General features: G+C 62.2%; 1 protein-coding gene across 1 annotated transcript in view; it reads right to left on the bottom strand.

The window, feature by feature from the left end:
* Gramd4 (GRAM domain containing 4) overlaps positions 1–18,684 on the bottom strand; it is a 77,681-nt gene extending 58,997 nt beyond the window's left edge. The window contains exon 1 of the mRNA XM_076855493.2: positions 18,562–18,684. Within this exon, the coding sequence (XP_076711608.1) occupies positions 18,562–18,590 (29 nt within the window). The 5' untranslated portion in view covers positions 18,591–18,684. The remainder of the gene's footprint in view (positions 1–18,561) is intronic.
* Positions 18,685–19,015: the final 331 nt, after the last annotated feature.

Below are 19,015 nucleotides of genomic sequence, written 5' to 3'. Positions count from 1 at the left end.
GATTTAGTTCTTCAAAGTAATGATAACATCCCAAAGTGCCACTGAGAAAACGCTGCCCGAGGGTTGACATCAAGGGCCGGGTCCCACAGGATCAGTGCTGTGCGGCTGCATACCCAGCCTGGGCAGGCCCCGGCAGCTCACTGTGGACCCAGGTCCCGAGGTCACTGCGCTGTGCGAGGGATTCTGGCAAGGTCTGCGACGTCCTGTCTGCTGGCCCTGGAGCTCAGGCTCTGCCTCTGTGCGGACACTTTCCCGGGACCCCCATCCTACCCAGCACCCCAGCCTGCTCCAGAGGGCTGCCAAGCTCTGGTCAGTGACACCGCAGGATGAGGCAGTAGCTCCTGTCCCCAGCACTAACCTCCTCCCACCCCAGGACATGACTCTCTGGCCCACAGCTCCTCTTCTTTCAGCCCTGTAGGTGACAGAGGCAGTGTCCCCACAAGGCCTCTCCATCCCCTGTCTGCCCCTGCACGGGAGAAAGCACTTGGTTTCCAGTGGCAGCTCCTGTTCCCGTATCAGTAACCGTCCCCCAAGGAGCACATCCTGCTCGGCGACCCCCTCCCCAGCAGGTCCCCTGCTCCAGCCCTCAGTTGGTGCTGCTGCTGCCTTTACAATGGGCTCCTGCCCAGACTCCCCCCGAGGAGCAATCAAACCAATGACAGGTGGTGAAAGTCTCCAAGAGGAGGAGAGAAAGCAACTCAGAGGCTCCCAGGCAGGACCGCCCCGGACGGGTCCTCGGCTTCCCGTAACGGGGGGCCCCAGCATATAAGCCCAGGCATAAGCTGACCACTCGTCCCTCCCTCCCTCCAGCAGCCTGACCCCCGACTCCTCTGCAGAGCAGCAAGACCCCCACACGTCTTGCTAGAACTGTCATCGAAGTCTCACCCAAAACACCGCCAAGGTAATGGGTAGAAAAACAGCTCCTGAAGGAGGTGGAAACAAGACCCGGCTCCCGCCCACCAGCCCGCGCTGCGTCCGTCCTAATTAAAACCATGCCGGGAAGTCACCTGCAAGGCAGCAGGGAGAGCCCTTGAAGCCCCGACTCACCACATCATCTCACTCCCTTGGCTCTCGGGCTCCAGACCGGTTTCTCTTAGGAAAACCCAGCCCCCTGAGGACGGCGGCAGAATGCTCCTTCAGCACCTGCGCATGGCACCCCTCCAGGGTCTCCCCAGCTGAGCGCCACAGCACCCTGTGAGCTCCAAGCCCAGGCCAGAGCCTCTCCGCAGCCTCCCAGCCAAGGGGCCCAGAGCCCAGGGGCCTGGCGGCAGCCTCCCAGGAAGGCAGGGCTCAACAGGCAGGCGTGGGACCCGGCGTAACCAGATGAGCGGGTTGACAGGGCTGAGCAGGGCGGTGCCAGTGAGACCATCTGGGACATTAAAGTTCCGCCAAGATGGGGGCATCTCATGACCAGTGGGAAAGCGCCCAAGGAGACACAGGAATTCTGCCCCGGGACATCCTCTCCGAATTCCAGGAGCAAACAAAGTCGGCTCCAGGTCAGAGGAAGACCCAAAGCCCTGGCCAGGTACACACTCCAGGGAGCCAGGAGGACCAGCCTCCACCCTCCAGGAGAGGAGGGGACAGGAGACGCCCAAGTCAGGCTCCACGTCGTCCTCTGCCTAATGTCCCAACTGCAGGCAGGGCCAGTGACATCTGTCATCCTGGCCACACACACACCTGTGCAAACTGATAGTCATCGGCCTCGTAAGTGCCACTGACCAGACAGGGCTCCAAGCCCTGGCTGGCACCAGCTGGCGGCCAGAGCCCCCTCCCAGAGAGCAGCAGCTGGGCCCGGCTAGTGTGTGTCCTGGTGCTCTGCCAGGAAGAAGCACCGAAGTCACACTGCAGAGTCAGTGGCCCTCTGACCTCCCCAGGGCACCAACCCACAACAAGCAACCCCAACAACGTGGCCACAGAGCGCATTTCAGTAAAGAAAACCCAGTCCAATGTGCCGGGTCAGCACTTCAGAGGACAGCGAGGGGCAGGCGGAGTGGGGCCCCCCAGCCAGTGGCTCTGTACACCTCCCTTGACCTAGGCCCCTCCCAGAAGCCCACCTCCTCAGCCTCCCTGGATGGGGGCAGGACCATGCAGGGAAGGGGCTGGGTGGGCAGCCAGGACCTGGAGGACCCGGTTGCACCAGCCACGAGGTCCTGGGCAAGGTGGGCCTCTCTTGCATCCAAGCCAGTGGCTGCCTGGCCGCGGGGCCAAGGTTGGAGATCTCTGCACATTCACCCTCCGGCCCGACAGGTCGCAGGGTGCCCACGGGGGCAGACCTAACCAAAAGCTGTTTTCCTGGTGGCTAGGAGGAGAGGTCAGGAGTGCCAGGGCAGAAAGAGAGGCCTCCCATGCTCCGCCCAGGGCCTCCCCTCGCGACAGCTAAGCGCCTCCACGGGAGCCCGCGTTCCTCTCAGTACTGAGTCCTCCCGCCCTGGACCCAGTGCCCTAATGACCCCAAGGCCCAGAACGCCACCTCACTTTCCAGATGCACAGCCTGCCCAAGGGCTACAAGATGGGGTCCTATGGGCAGGGCCCGTCCTGGGAGGAACCAAGGCAGGAAAAGGCCTCTACCTGCCAAAGCTGCTGAATTAAACACACCTCAATGGCCAGTCCTGCCACCTCCAAACTGAGGCAAGGAGACCAGGGGCAGGTTCTCACAGGTCCTGCAGGACACAGGACAAGTCTCTCTCTGGTTAGTTTTGGAGCCTGCCCTGGTGTCGGAGGAAGTGCCCCTTGTTTATCTCCACGTGCCAAGTGTCTCTGAGACAGTCTGGGCGCAGTCTGTGGGTGCTGGGCAGGTATGGAGCCCCGCCTCCCCCACTGCTCTGCCCCGTGGGTGGACCAGGTGGTCTGCCGGCAGTGGGCACAGGAGCGCCCACAGTGAGTTGGCGTTTCACTTGGAGCAGCTAAAGGAGCCTGAAGGTCCCAGGCCCTGGTGCGCAGGCAGCCAGCAGGTCACAGAGCAAGCCTGCTGCCGGGAGGAGATGGCGGGCCCCTCCCCGCCAGTGCCCGCCCTGCCCCTCGCACCCCTGCATCTCCAGGCTCCGGACTTCCCCTTCACTCCAGCGACCTGCTGTCTCGCCAGGCCATGGCCAGCCACAGCCTCCACCTCCAGCCCAGACTCCTGTCCCCAGCCAGGGCAAGCCCTGCTTGTCCCCCTCAACACCCACGCCTGACACTCTCCACTCACCTGAATACCCAGGGTACCCAGCACTCCCTGCCCACGGCAGTGATGCTCCTGCCTCTGCCCAGTTCTCCTCTGGCCACTGGCCTTCCCCCAGCACCACACCCCCAGCGCCCTGGAACCAGCCCAGCCCCCACCCGTGTGCTTCCATACCTGCCCTGGCCCAGGATGCACATGGCATCCCACCCACCCACCCCATCTGATCAGACCACTGCTGCCACAGCTCCTTCTGCAAAAAGGAGCAGGAGGAGGGCATGCGGGGCAGGCAGTGGGCTCCCCGGGCAAGCCTCAGGAGCTAGGACAGTGTAGCACCGGGCCAGAGAAAGGTGCGACCAGGGGAGACAGGGACATGGGACATGGCAGGTGGGAGGGAGCCCTAGGTGCAGGAGGCAAGAGGTCCTCTGGGTAGAGGGTGGGGACCATCAGGGCCATGCTTATTCTGATGACAAGCTCTGGGCTGCCCTTTCCCTTAAAAATGACTCAAGGAACAGACAAGACAGCCATGCTGGACCAACCACGGCAGCCACTGTGACCCAGGGTGGTGACATATCCCGACCTACGCACCTGAGGTCCAAACCATGACAAGAGGAAGACAGGTCCACCCTGCAAGTCTCTCTTCTGAGAGCCACCCCACGGCCACAGTAGCTCGGGTCCAACAGGTGCCAGGGAAATACCCACTAATTGGACAAGAACCATAGTCCCCTTCACACCAAGATGGCCTGCAGCAAAGCACAGGCCAGGTGGGCAAGCCCCCACCCAGCCAGAAGGGAGGCTCGAGGGAGACAGCACTGGCAGAGGACAGCCCCAATTCACCCTGTGTCAGTCAGAGGTGCCCATGCTGCCGGGAGAGGCCCTGCTGGCCCAGGAGCGTCAACAGGTCTCGGGCTACCTGAGCCAGCACATTCCCCTCAGGCACCTGCAACAGGGCAGGTACCAGCAATTCCTCCTCCTGTTTTTGTTCAAATCTGTCTTTTTGGAAACCCACATGGAGAGAGTTGTAATTTAGGTTACGTTGGTGAAGAAAAATGAGCGTGGAGTCTCTGTCTTCTAATTATACAGAATTTAGGACAAAATATTCATGTGATTCTGAAATACTTGATAAATAGGTCATAATAGGCTTGTTCTGTTGCCAAAATTCCTCACACACAACACGACAATGGACGCTCCGCGCAGAGCTGGCCACCAACAGGCAGCCCTGGAGTGTGGGACGCGGCGCCTGCCAAGACCCCTGCTCCAGGGCTTTCCAAGCCAACTTCAGGGCTGGTCCCCATCAACCTGGGCCACAGAATTCAAAGCCGTGGGACGGAATCTGGCTTCGGCAGGTGTGGAGGGACACGGTGCCACCTGGCCTGCCGCAGTCTGAATGGCAAGGACACCACAGAGGCTGAAAGAAGCCCGCCCAGCTGCGAAGGAGAGGTCCCCGGACAACTCAGATGAGCCATCTCCCCAAGACCAGGGCGGGCAACTCGCCTGACTATCTCTAATCCTCAGTTAAGTCGTCAGTTATTAAAACACAACCGCCTAACCGAGAGGAACAACACTTAATAGTCAATTAAGTCGGCGGCTGGTGGCAGTGAGGCTGGCCCCCTCCCCTGGTGCATGGGTTCCTGCAGAGGTGGCCCCAGGGGGCGCAGAGCCAGCCAAGCTCAGGATATTTGTGAGCCAGCCTGGGGCACAGCATGGGGACGAGTGGCTGGCATCACAGGCTCTCCTCGGACACACCTTGGTGCCCTCAACATCTGTGCCTGGCCCTCAGCCAAGTGTGGGGACCTGGACATGAGGAGGCCCCTGCCCCACGGAGCCTGAAGCTGAGCGAGGGGGTGGCAGCCACTCCAGTCCTCAGGGTGAGGCAGGCCCAACGTCCCATCAGTGCCACCTGGGACTTTCTCATGGTCCCCAGCTGGCTGCAGAGCGTGGGGTAGGGCCGCAGGCTTTCCCAAGGGAGCCACCACCACTGTCCAGGCCTCCCTGCTCGGCCGCCATCAACTCAGGGTCTAAAGCAGGAAGCCCGAGTCCCTGATGCAGCAGCAGTGATCAAGAGGGACCCCACGGTCCCACACTGGACCCCACTGCTGAGATGGGGCATGGCGGGGAGGGAACTGGCTCCACCAGCCAGTCCGGGTTCTAGTCCCCTCCAGTTGGTTCTGGGACCCCTCACAGGGAACCCTCACTGAAGCCTGTCCTCACCTGGCCGCTCTCCCTGCAGTGGCTGCTACCACCCCCTGGGTCCCAGCCCTGCCGTTCTCCACTCCCCCCACCAAGCCACCAAAGTGAGTCGAACACCAGGAACCAGAAAACACAGGGCCAGCCACACACAGCAGTGACCTGGGCCGTGGTCACAAGCACCTAGCCTGGGTCACCCCCTCCTGGTCCACCCAGCCTCAGGTCAGCAAGGCCTTGCCCACCTGCACCTTCTGGGCTGTCTGGAGGACACAGGAGACCGGTGTGGAAAGTCACCCTGAGCTCTCCCAGTGGCCCAGCCAAAGCCCACCAGGAAGAATCAGGGTCCAGGACCCCTGTATGTGTCCCCAGGGAACACCCCCAGGAAACCCAGCAAGTAGTCATGGGCATGAAGCACTCACCCCCCAGTCTCCGGCCTCCCGCCCCAGGCTGTGCCCATCGCCCACGGCTCAGCCACCCAGGGCAGCGCAGGGCTTCGGACCTGCCGCCCCACAGCTCTCGGCTACGTGGCCTCAGAGAAGGTCCTCATCTCTCTGAACCAGCCTCACTGACATCAAGGATCCCAATGAGTTGACGGGGTCTCCCCCTCAGTACACACCCTGCGCCACATACCGGGGAGCATCCTGGAAGGGTTCTGGGGAGCGACTTGCGGGATCAGTATAGAGGGGTGCTGAATGGGGGTCTCCGAGAGAGCCGACGGAGGTGGGGGCACCCAGGCTCCTGGAGCCATGGTCCAGGAGCTGCGGTGGGACCCTCGGGGGTGCACATGGCACAGGGTGGTCACCAGAAACCTGAGCAGTGGGCCACAAGCAGAGTTGGGATCTACCCGAGGCCCCTGGGGGCTGACGGAGAAGACAGCACTGGCCTTTGAAACACATACACCCAAGAGCCCAGGGAGAGGACGGGCATGGCCCTGTAGAAAGCTGAAGGGGGACCTCAGACGCCCACTTCCTCATCTGCAAAGTGGGGACAGGGCCCTGTGCCACCCTCTACATTCCTGGCCCTCTGCAGGTATTCATGGGACACTCTAGGGCTCAGGGCCTTCCAGGAAGCTCCATGGCAGGCAGCTAGAGGGACAGGACATCTGGACAAGGTCTCCCAGCTCTGGAAGGCTCTCTCCCTGGAGCAAGAGGGGTCCTGCTCCACCCAGCAGCCCCCGGGGCTACCTCTGATCGTCACTGGCTGGGCAGCACACAGACACAGCCCATGTGGCACAACAGCCCCAAGTGGTCACCATCAGGCTGGCACATCACACAACAACATCTGAGCACCTGTGAGCACGGACCTCCCTCTGCAGGGGAAGGGAGGAGGCTGGGAGAGGCTGGGTCACCAGCCCAGACCCCACAGTGACACGTGACTTGGAGGCAGAAAGGCTCTGGCTCTAGCCCAGCCAGGACCTCGTGGCTCTGCTAGCCTCGTCCAGCACCACGCTCATGTCCACATCCCCAAGCAGGGGCTGGTCCAAGTGAGGTGGGGCTCCAGGAAGCCGGGCTGCGGGACCCCAGGGGTGGGAGACGGGAGCTACGAGGGGCCTGGGGCAGAATCGGGCAGGAGTCCAGAGGAGAGGGTCGGGCAGCCCGCAGTGGAGGACACCAGCCATCCCAGCCCCATCTTAAGAGAGCCCATTCTCCAAATGCAGCCCCCGCCCAAGTGACCGCAGAAGACAGGGGCGGAACCTTTTAAAAGCCTGGAAGAGGGGCTGGCCAGAGGCCATGTTCCCATTCTCTTGTCTAACATCCTGGCCAGCCCTGCCCGGCCCCAAAGACGTCAATAGAAAGAGGGCACTTGCCCCCAGCAGGCGTGTCCCTCACCAGCTGGCACACACTGACCTCCCAGAGGCCTGCATGCCCCCAGGGCCCAGCCCACATGCTTCCCCAGTCCCAAGGCTTCAAACCCCAGGCACAACAGATGGAGGAGGGGCGGACCGAGGGGCCGTAGGGGATCTGAGTCCTGTCACCTGCTGACCTGAGGTTCCTCGGCGTCCAGTGCAGGTGGGGATGCTGGGCGGCCACCAGGACTCCCAGGCCTGCCCCTCACTCCTCCCCACCCTGTCTGGCAGCAGGTGGGCTGTGACACAGTCCTAGATATCCAGTGTAGAGGGGACGGACCAGGGGGAGCCCCACCCGCCTGCCCTGCCTGAGCCTGACTGGACACCACGCTCCTGTCCGGCTCCTCCTGGGCCCCACGGCCTCTGCCCCATCCTGTGAGGAGAGTGAGGCTGTCACAGGGTGGAACCCTCAGGCCCTTGTCCCCACCCCCACCCTGCCACTGCCCAAGCTGCTGGCAGTTAGGGTTCACTTCCCCTCTGCACACGTGGGCCCCCCGCCCCCAGGCAGGCCACCAGTAACGTCCTCCTCTGATTCTCCCGCCACACCTGCACGGTGGCCACCCCCTGCCCGGGCCATGCCTCCCACCACTGTCCCCCCTGACAGCCATGCTCAGCTCAGGACAGGGTGGAGCACGGTGACGGGATCCACCCCCTGCGTTCATGAGCAGCAGCTGTTGAACACCTTTCTTCCTGACCCAGGCCTGAGGAGCGCCCGCCTGTGCTGCTCCAGGCCGGGACAGAGCCGCAGGGCAGGCCGCCGAGGACCTCGTTCCACCCATCTGCCTCAGCCCTGGCGGCCTGGCTGTCCAGTGCAGGGTGACGTGGGCCTACTCCGTTCTCCCTTGTCTGGCCCCTGACCATGCCCTCAGGTCAAACAGGAGAGTTGATACAGAAGCCAACCGTGAGGCCAGCACAGGACCCCAGCGGACACGTCCAGAGGGCTCTCAAGGGTGCACACAGCATGGGCAGCTCCCAAGCCCCAGGCAAGCGTCCCTCTGGACACTGGGCTTCCCGCAAGACCTCCCCACCTCTGCCCCAACACAGGAGCCTCAGCCCCACTTGCTGGATGGACCGTGTCAACGACCCCACACCGGCTCTGGCTGCTCTGCCTCTGGCTCAGCTGAGAGGGCAGGCCGTGGCCAGAGCCCTGGCCACCCTGTTAGGGCTGCCCAGAACAGGAGCAACTGGCTCAAAAAGCAAATAGCTCACCACCAGCAGCTGGTGGCCTTGGTGGCAGCTCCCAGGTGTCAGCTGTCCTTAAGGGTCAGCTCTTCTAGAAAGGTCTGGGCTTTGTGACACTGAAGGTGTGTGTCTTCCTTCAACCAATCAGGTCGCTTCAGAACTATAAATGCCACACTGCCTGCCCAGGGGCCATGGCTGGTGCACGTCTTCCTGACCTGTGGATTCCAAGCACCCTGAGCGGCGGCCTCAGTCCCCTCCCTGGCTGTAGGCAGGAGGATGGAGGCGGCGGGCCTCACCGTCCAGCCACACACACCTGGGCTGCTTTTCCAGGCAGTCATGCAGGAGTGCCGCACTCCACATGCCCTGGGCAGTTACTGGGCGGCAGGCAGCTAGAGGGACAGGACATCTGGACAAGGTCTCCCAGCTCTGGAAGGCTCTCTCCCTGGAGCAAGAGGGGTCCTGCTCCACCCAGCAGCCCCCGGGGCTGCCTCTGATCGTCACTGGCTGGGCAGCACACAGACACAGCCCATGTGGCACAACAGCCCCAAGTGGTCACCATCAGGCTGGCACATCACACAACGACATCTGAGCACCTGTGAGCACGGACCTCGCTCTGCAGGGGAACAGAGAGTGTGACCCTCAGGCCCTCGTCCCCACTCAGGGAGCCCTCCCTGCCCCACTGAGTCAGAGTCTCCCCATCCCAGAGCCCAGGGCTCTCTCTACTTCCCACCTGACCAGGTCTTCCTCCCACCACGGGCTCTCTGAGGGCAGCAGGGACACAGAGCAGAACACAGCAGTCCTCGGTAAAGTTGAGGAGACCAGGGGTCAGGATCGGGCAGCTGAAGAGCTGGGGGGTGGACAGATGGAGCAGGGGTCCTCAGCCAAAGGAGCCCTCCCCTCCACAGCGGAGGTTCACCCGACAGCGGGTGAACGTGGTCTCCTCTCAGATCCCAAGACCCTGAGGAGACAGCACCACCAACACGCCCACAGCAGGCGCAGGCCTCCCCACGCGGGAGGTCAGAGTGCATGCCCCCTGCACCCCCCACCACGCTCCAGCCCATTAAGGGTTGGTGTCTCCCAAGGCACTCAAGAGATCTGCCCAGGTCACACGGCCAACAGGTGCTCAGGTGCTGGACCGGCCTGCTGAGCCCTGCTGGCATCCCTCCACGGTGCTGCCTCACCTTCTCTGAACAGGGCTGCAGAAGAGAAGCCGCGCCATCCAGCTGCTCTTCCAGCTGCTCAGGTGGCCACTCACAGAGGACCCCTCACACCAGCCAGCCTGCCACCCACTGGGCCACAGGGTCTCTCTGTGCCCAGCTCCACCACTCTGCCTGGTTCTGTTCCAAAACCCCCACACCCTCCCCAGGGCTCCAGCTGCTGGGGACCTCACAGCCTGGCCAGGCGCCTGCCACTGAGCCCCCGTACAGGAACAGAAACGAGTCCCGAGGGCAGCAGAGAAGGTGCTGGCCCAGTTCTCTTTCCCCACACAGCCTCCAAAATCATCCCAGGCACAAATGGCATTTCCTAGAAAAGCGGGCAGGTGAGCCACCGTCCCCCAACGTTTCAAAGACTGCCCCCTGCTAAGGTGGCAAGTTCAGAGGCAGAGGGGAGACAGAGCCTGCCAGGGTCAGAGTCCTAGACACTCGGAGCTCTGAAGCACCCACTGCACCCAGGCTCTTCCCTGACCGAGCAGGCCGGACTGCCAGGAGGCTTCAAAGTCAGCCACTCGCAGGGTTCAAAGGGATGCAGGGTCGGTGCCCACACCACAGCCAGGCAGGCTGGGCACAGCGGGCAAGTCCTGCTTCTGAAGCCTCCCCCGTTCCTCTCCCTCCACCCTAGCACCATCTCAGGGAGGCGGCAGTGCCTTCCCAGGCTCTGCAGGACCCTGTGGTCACGTGTGCAGGAGCCTGACCCACACATGCCCACGGCACCCCAGTCAGTTTCCCACTGCATGGACACTGGCATTGACCGATTAATTGATAAATGGGTGGCTAGTGGAGGGAGACTGGCTCCCCACTGCTGGGATGGAGAGGGACTGATCAGCAAGAGGAGGGGACAGGAATGATCCCGGGGTGACCAAATCTGAGTTCCACATCACATGAACTCACGTGCCCTCACCACAGGTATAGTCACATGAGGAAGTGGCCGTGGACACCTGCAGGCCTCTGGTGCCCAGTGTCCCCCGTGTTCCTTGCTCTGCCAGCTGGAGGTCTAGAACCACCAAACCCACACCCAGGTCTGGGTGTCTGATACTATTCTCCACCAAAAGGAACCAGGGCTCCCTGGAGAAGTGGCTGGTCCCTGGGCAGCAGCTGGAGCGTCCTGTAGGGCCAGGGAGCATGGACGTGCTCAAGCACCCATAGTGATGGGGTTTCCAAGGGACCAAGGGTCCAGAACAGAAGAATCAGCAACAAAATAAATAAAGCGCAATTACACTGTAACCTAAAGTGTAAACTAAGTAACAGTGAATCCACAGCAGAAGCCATCAGAGGATGGGTAAACGGGGTGAAGGGACGAGTCTCCCACAGGCAACATTTCAAAGAGTTCAGCTACTCAGCCCCAGGAGGCGAAGCAGAGCCCCACCCCTCACCAGGCTGCAAGGACTTCCCTCCAAACAGTAGGAACCGAGCCAGGTGTGGCGGCACACACCTGCAATCCCAGCAGCTCAGGAGGCTGAGGCAGGAGGATGGCAAGTTCAAACCTCAGCAACTTAGCAAGGTCCAAGCAACTCAGCAAGACGCTATTTTTTTAAATATTTTTTTTTAGTTGTCAATGAACTTTTATTTTATTTATGTTTATGTGGTGCTGAGAACCAAACCCAGTGCCTCACACATGCTAGCCAAGCGCTCTACCACTGAGCCATAACCCCAGCCTGTGAGACGCTATTTCTAAATAAAAGTACGAAAAAGGGCTAGGGATGTGGCTCAGTGGTGAAGCGCCCCAGGTTCAATCCCTGTTAACAACAACACCTAAAAAAGCAGAAATGGAGGAATGGGAGGCCGCGGGGGGACCCACGTGGCATCACAACGATGAGTCATAGTGACCGCAGGTGACCTGCCTGGTGTGACAGAAAGGCCCTTCCCTCTGTGATCTCTCTGCCAACCAGCACCCCAGATCAACAGAGGAAGTCTAATGGCCCAGACAAACTCCAGCGGAGGGGGTCCTACGGTGTCAGGGTCCTCATAAGTAAGAAAGGTCTGGCAGGTGCAGGGCCACACCTGCGAGGCCCAGGCAGGAGGATGGCAAGTTCAAGCCCAGCCTCAGCAACTTAGAGGCCCAATCTCAAAAGAAAACTAATAAAAAGGGCTGGGTGTGGCTCAGGGACGGGGCCTTGCCAGCACGTGGGAGCCTGGGTTCTAGCCCCAGCGCTGCAAGAAGATAAGAGCAAAAACAAGAAGTCTGAGAGGCTGTCAAGCCAAGAGCCAGCTAAGGACATGCGGAGACGATTGTCATGTGGACCTGGGTGGGATCGTGGAACAGAAAAGGACACTGGGGAACCTGGGGAAATCTGAGTGAACTCTGGATGCTGTTAATAGTAGATGGATATGGTCAAGGACACCAACATGAGGCGCTAAGAGGACCACAAAGGGTGGGGCACGAGGGGCGTGGGGCGAGAGGGACCAGGAGCTCTCACATCAGCTCTGAAATCCCCTGTGAATCTCAGAGGCTCCTTCAGGAACTGCAGTCTATCCAAACAAAACCGGGGCGCCCAGTGCAGGGCGGGTGGACGGGGGGCTCCGGCTCTGGGCCAGCTCTACCTGAGCATCCAGGCACCACAGCCTGCGCTGGACCTGCCCTGAGTCCCCAGATCTGTGCAATAAAGGAGGACATGAAGGGACAGAAAGGGTGGGCTGGAGGACACACTCTAGGGCAGCAGCGAGAGCCCTCGGGACCCCTCCACAGGTCCCCTCCCTCAGGTGCAGACACTGGGCCGTGTACACCTGCCAAATGCTGTCCCCAACAACTCCAGGCATCAGAAGTGAAGGAGGGGCGTGGGGCTGGGAGAGCCCGGAAGGCTTCCTGGAGGTGACACAAATGACAACAGGGAGGTGGCTGGCAAGGCTCCCGGTGCCTGCGTCTCAGGGGGCCCCACACAGCCATGCCGAGGGCAGGCACTCAGACCCCTGGTGCCAGGGAAAGTGGCCCAGGGCCACTGGGTGCAGAGGAGCTGCCGCCCTTCACCAGAGCACAACCTTGGCACCACTGTTGCAGCATCCACAAGAGGGACCTGGCACAAAAGGCCATAGGCAAGGTGACCTCAGTTATGTCCAATGTCCAGAACAGACATGAGCTAGAAGGTGGCTGCCCCGTGCTGGGGGAAGAGGCAGGGGCGCGGGGTGCACTCGAAAGTTTCCTTCTGGGGTGATGGAAACCTCTAAAACCAGACCGTGGCCCTGGGAGTTCAAGACCTGAACCGGACACTCAAGTGACCATGCATGTTGCAGGTAGGTGACACCTGAGCAAAGCTGTTCAAAGAACACACTCGCTGGGCACGGTGGCCACCACGCCTGCAATCCCAGAGGCCCAGGAGGGTGCAGGCTGGAGATCAGCCCCAGCAACTCACCAAGACCCTAGGAACTTAGTGAGACTCTGTCTCCAGGTAAAAAGAGAAAAGCCAGACCTTGCCAGGCCCCTCAGCCGACCGCCCCGCTCAGAGTCAGGTGGGCTCCAGAGCCACGGTCCCGGGAACTGAGGCTGCTTCCCTGAAGCCAGGGCTGCAGCGACCCAGAGGGCAGAGCAAGGTGCCCACACAATGCCACTTCAGCTCACAGGGAAATGATGCTGAACAGGCAGAGGGCCCCTGGCCTCTGAGAGCAGTCCCCCATGAGGCCGAGGCAGGAGGGTGTGCAGGCGGGGGCTGGGACTGCCATGCCCAACCCCGAGGGAATACCACCCCAGAGCGCCAGGCCCCACCCAAGGGACAGGCAGAAGCAGAGGCCCAGTCCACCCATATCAAGGAACCCACCAGGAAGGGCCAAGTGTCCCCAGAGCCCTCCTTCCACGGTGGCCCTGGAGAGTCTCCAAGCACATTGGGTTTCCCCATCCTCGGTGGCACAGGGAGCTGGGCGGGGCCTCCCTTCCTAGCCGCCCCCAAGAGACAGGAACAACCCCAAGCACCGTGCTTCAGTCTCCTGGTGGACCGTGCTTGGCCCCCACTTCACAGAGGGCATGGACACTGAGGGGGGACAGGTGTCATCCCAGAGCCCCACACAGCCACGCCAAGGGCAAGGACACTGGGAACTGGGGAATCTGAGCGAACTTTGGATTCTGTTAACGATAGATGGACCGGTCCCTGTGGGCAGCCCACACTGCCCGGCTCAGCGCCAGACGAGGCCACACACTGGGGACAGGCGGCTCCTCACCAGACCTCCTCCTCCAGTGGGGGCAATGCAGACCTGTCACCAAAGTCCAGGGGCCAGCCCCCAGGTTCTGGCTCCCAGTCTAGGCCAGGTCCGTTTTCACAGGGGACTGATCTGAGGCCTACAGAGGTTAAGCATGTTGGGGGAAAAAAGAGCAGTAAGACGAAGACATTTCACCTGACCCCCTGCTCAAGGGCCTGGGGCAGGAGCAGCGCCCACCAGGGCAGACTCGGCTCACCCTGGGCCTCAGGAAGTGACCCAGTTCCACTCTGCTGGGGCATCCTTATCTGTCAAATGGAGCCCCCTACAGCACCCCTTCTGGTCATCATGAAGATAAATCATGCCAAGTGCCCAGCATGCCCTCGTGCCCTGTGCCCTGGGTGAGAGATGCTGTCACAGCTTGCTGTCACTGCAGGCTGGGAGCCGAGGGCGCTCCAGCACGCCTGACCCCCAGCACGCAGCTGGGGGTCACCAGCGAGACGGTCAGCCTGCAGCAGTAACCAGCACAGGCCTTGGGGCCAAAAGACCCAAGTTCAAACCCCAAATCAGGCACTTGGGCGAGCTGCCCCACCCGCTGTGCCTCAGCTTCCTCATCTGGAGACCAGGGAGAAGTGTCTGTTGTGGGGACTTCCTGGGACAGTCCTATAAAGCACTCAGCGCCTGCCTGGCTGCAGACCGCGTGAAGGCCAGCACTGTGATTGCTTTTTAATAGGCCAACACTGCCTCTCTTCCTGTGTGACCGCAGGGGACTTTAATCACAGGGATCAAGCATAATAGAACCCTGGTAAGAACTCCAATGCCAAAGCTCCCCCAAAGGCCTCAGGATGGCGAATGCCATTAGTGGTGAATTACAGCCAGCAGTCCCCACCCAGCCCTCTGCACGGCCCCACGGACACAGAAGTGAAAAGAATACGGCCGTCTCCACCCAGGGAAGGCTGTCTACACCCGGGGAAGGCCATCTACACCCGGGGAAGGCCGTCTCCACCCAGGGAAGGCCGTCCACACCCAGTGAAGGCCATCTCCACGCAGGGAAGGCCGTCCTCACCCGAGAAAGGCCATCTACACCCAGGAAAAGCCACCCTCCACCCAGGGAAGGCCGTCTCGGGGAAGGCCGTCTACACCCAAAGAAGGCTGTCTACACCCAGGAAAGGCCGTCTCCACCCAGGGAAGGCCATCTCCACCCAGGGAAGGCTGTCTACACCCAGGGAAGGCTGTCTACACCCGGGGAAGGCCGTCTACACCCGGGGAAGGCCGTCTCCACCCAGGGAAGGTTGTCTACACCCGGGGAAGGCCGTCTACACCCGGGAAAGGCTGTCTACACCCAGGGAAGGCTGTCTACACCCAGTGAAGGCCATCTCCACGCAGGGAAGGCTGTCCTCACCCGAGAAAGGCCATCTACACCCAGGAAAAGCCACCCTCCACCCAGGGAAGGCCGTCTCGGGGAAGGCCGTCTACACCCAAAGAAGGCTGTCTACACCCAGGAAAGGCCGTCTCCACCCAGGGAAGGCCATCTCCACCCAGGAAAGGCCATCTACACCCGGGGAAGGCTGTCTACACCCAGGGAAGGCCGTCCACACCCAGGGAAGGCTATCTACACCCAAGGAAACCTCTTTCTTCATGTCTGTCTGTAAGGGACGTCCAAGCACCCTCTTTCCCGAGTCAAGGAAACCCATAACATACTCCACCAGCAAGGTTCCCAGCAGAGGCCACTGCCCTGGGCCCACCCACCTGGTCCAGAGGCTCCCAGCAGGTGGGGAATCTGCCCTGCCCCTCCACCTCAGCTGCAGGCTCCCAGCAGGTGGGGCACGTGCCCTGGGCCCAGCCACCTGGGCCCTGAACGCTCACTGGAGCCCTGTCACCCTCAGGGACCCAGGCCTCCTCCCACAAAGGCCAGCAGGACTTGACCACACAAGACTCGAACTCCAACCCCTGTCACAAGCAGTGTCCTCTAGGTTCTGCCCAGAACAAAGACCCCAAAAGAGTGTCACTGCTCTGCCAACGAGAAGCCAAGGAAAAGCAGACCTGAGCCCACTGCGGTGCCCAAGAGCCCCCAAGTCAGCCTGCAGGGTGCCCAAACCAAAGGCCTTCTGCAACCCCACGAGTGGCCACGGCAGACAGGGCAGCTCCGGGAGACACCCATCTCTGGGCCAGAGAAGGAGAAGCTGCCTCACAGCAGCACTGGTGTCGTATCCACCTGTCACTGGCTCTGCAGGCCCACGTCTCACCTCCCTCAAAGTTAGTGCTCTCTTTCGGCACAGGGATGCTCTGCCACAGACATGTGCCCGGGCTTTCCAGAGCAGTGGCCCACCGACTGCTAACAGGGCCTCCAGTGTCCTGCAGGGAAGGAAGCAGAAACTCAGGGGGGGGGGGGGTGACACGGCCACATGGCGTCCCAGTGTCTCCCTTCCTGGTCAGCATACCCCTCACGTTAGCAGTGCTCCCAAATGGCCACTAGTCAGAAGCCCCAACCAGACACAGATGGTCCAACACCAGAGACAAGAGGCCAGAGGACCATGGGAGGGAAAACCTGCCCAGCTCCTGGCGGGGGGCGGGGGGGACAGGCCCCAGTACTGAGCCTCTGGCCAGAGCCACAGGCTCCAGGACAGACACCCACTCCTGTGCACAGTCCAGCAGACAGGCCACTGCAGGAAACACCAAGCAGGAGTGTGGGGCAAGGGGCAGCGACTCAGGAAGGGGCTCCAGGGAAGGGAGGGCACCTGCAGACACAACCCGAGGGGTGACACAGGGAGCAACATGTTTCCTGAGGTCTGCCCGAACAGGGCCCTGGGACTCTTGCGGCTGGATTCCACGGGGTGCAGGGATCCCACTGCTCTAGATCCCTTCCAGAGAGAATGAGGCCCAGCCTCGCTGGTAACGCTGTCTCAGAGTCTGATGACAGTGTCCATTGTGCCTGACCACTGCTCTGTTCTCTTCTATTGTGCAGCAAAAGTGGTGATTCAGGAGAAGGGGCCTGATGCTCTTCCCCGCTTTCTAGGTGGCAAAGGTGAGAAGCAGCGCAAGCGAGGACACTGGAGACGGTGCCAGCACTGGTGACGGAGCCGTGCCCTGGCACCGTCCCCTGGCCCCCACTCCATGCTGAACTCTACAGATAAGAGGACACTGAGGGGGTTGGAGAGAGGCCACCTGCCCTTCCCCTCCGCCCACCCCCACGGCAGGGGTAGGGCAAGCAGGAGCCCAGGGCGGAGTGGAAACTCTCAACTTTGAGACTCTCTGTTGCACTTCCAGGAAATGGCTCTCTGGCGTGCAAGCAGACAGGCATCATGGGGACAGGCGGGGACAGCCACACTCAGTGCCAGAGCACTGAGGAAAGACAGGTAGAGCAGGGGGATGGCCACCAAAGATGAGGCCATAGGCACGGACCCCTCAGCCACCAGGACCAAACCCACATCGCCATGAGCTGAGCACATCCTTGCTATGGGGGCTCAAAGCCCTGCCCTGGGGCCACAGGGCTCTGCTGAAGGTAAACAAGGGGTCTCCAGAGAGTCTTCAGCAGGAAGAAGGGCAGATTTCTGAGACCCTGTGGAACATGGTTTCATCCCAACACAGCACAAGGACAACAACTAGAACACACTTGCCCGGCCAGTCCGACCACATGTCTCCAAATGGGTCCACAACCCAGGGGCCAGTGGCAGGGATTCTCGGGTGAACTCCCCAGGTCAGACTCAGCCAACTGGGGGCAAAGGCCACTATTGGCCTCAACAGCCTGTCCTGACCCCTGACCAGGGAGTGTCCAGCCAGCGGGCACTGAGGAATTGAGGCCCCAGAGCTCACTGCCTTGCCCAAGGTCATGGTGTAGGTGCAGGAGGAAGCCACACATGTTTTCAACTGCTCTCTGCTTCTGACCCCGCTCCCCAGCCCAACCCCGGGAGGGCCTTGTTTCGGCATGTGGAAGACACAACTCTGGATTTCCTGCTCAGCCTGCACAGGAAGGCAAGAAGGGAACCCCATCCTGCATAAGGAAGTCCCCCAAACTCAATCTCTCCTGTCTCCAGAAATGGAGGGCTGGTGACAGCCTTTCCAAAGGTAGACTAGCCTGGGGTGAAGCGGTCACACTCAGGTCTCTGGACCTGGGGGCCTGCTGTTCCTCCTGCCACAGAGCCACCAGGCGAGACAGGTGCACCAATCCCAAGCCAGGCCACTCCGGCCTTCCTCTTACTGGGCAGGGGTGCTGTCCTGTTCTGCTCTAGACAAGTGGGCACCTTAGGGTGGCGGCTGCCACACACCCAGGGCCTTCACACTTAGGATCTCGCCAGGGTGCCAAGTGGCCCCAGAGAGCCCCAGAATAGTGTCCAAACAAAGGGAGGGGAGACAAGAGCAGAAAGGAGGGTGCTGAGAAGTGGGACATCTCCACAACTTTTGGTGGGGCCATTTCTAGGGTCGCAGGGGCCTGGGACGCCCTCCTCCTCTCCTGTCCCCCTGAGGAGTGGGTCAGTAGGACGATATTTGCCATGCCAGTGGTCCTTCCTGTCTGCCTCCAGCGTCCTATTCCCCGTGACCACAGCGCAATGACCCCCTCCCCAGCCTTGGCCCTGTGCCCGCGGGACGTCCTCCCCTCGTCCCTCAGGACCCCACCAGCCGACGCCGGCGCCTGCGGCGCGCGGGGAGCGGCCGTGACGAGCGTCCCGGCCCGAGCGGGACCCGGCGGCGTGTGTCCGGGGCGCGCCCGCGCGGGGCCCTGCACGGGGGTCTCGTTCCTGGCCCGGCGGCGGAGGGAGCACCACCGAGCGCGCCAGGTCGCGGCCCGCCAGCCCGGGAGAGCGCGGCGAGTGTGGCCGGGGAGCGAGTGGGTGTCCGCGCGCGCCGCTTACCCTGCGCGGAGATCGGGGCCAACTCTCATCCACCCGCCGCCGCGGCGCCCCCCTCGCCGGCCGCGCTGCACCTGCCGCCCGCCCCGGAGCCCAGCGGCGCGGGGGAGCCGGGAGGAGGCGGCCCCGCGGGTCCCGGCCACGAGCGCGGAGGCGGCGGCGCCAGGTCGCGCGCTCGCGTCCCGCTGCGCGGAGTCTGCGCGCCCCCGGCCCGGCCTGCGCAGCCGCCGCCCCGCCCCGCGCCTCGCGCCCCGCCCCGCCCACCGCGGGGGCGCGCCCGCCCCACCGTCTCCGCGCGCGCCCGCACGGTCACGCGGCGCCGCCTTTGTTTGGGTGGCCCACGTGGGTCCCGGCCGCCTGCACCCACGCGCACGCGCGGCCGCCCGCCAGTCGCGGCCACGGGCGCCACGGACACAGCCACGCACACGCACGCACGACAGTGTCGCCCCCTGCGGGC

This window comes from Callospermophilus lateralis, chromosome 4 (assembly GCF_048772815.1).
Source record: "Callospermophilus lateralis isolate mCalLat2 chromosome 4, mCalLat2.hap1, whole genome shotgun sequence".
NCBI classification, from domain to species: Eukaryota; Metazoa; Chordata; class Mammalia; order Rodentia; family Sciuridae; genus Callospermophilus; species Callospermophilus lateralis.
This window is presented reverse-complemented; position numbering and strand designations above follow the sequence as displayed.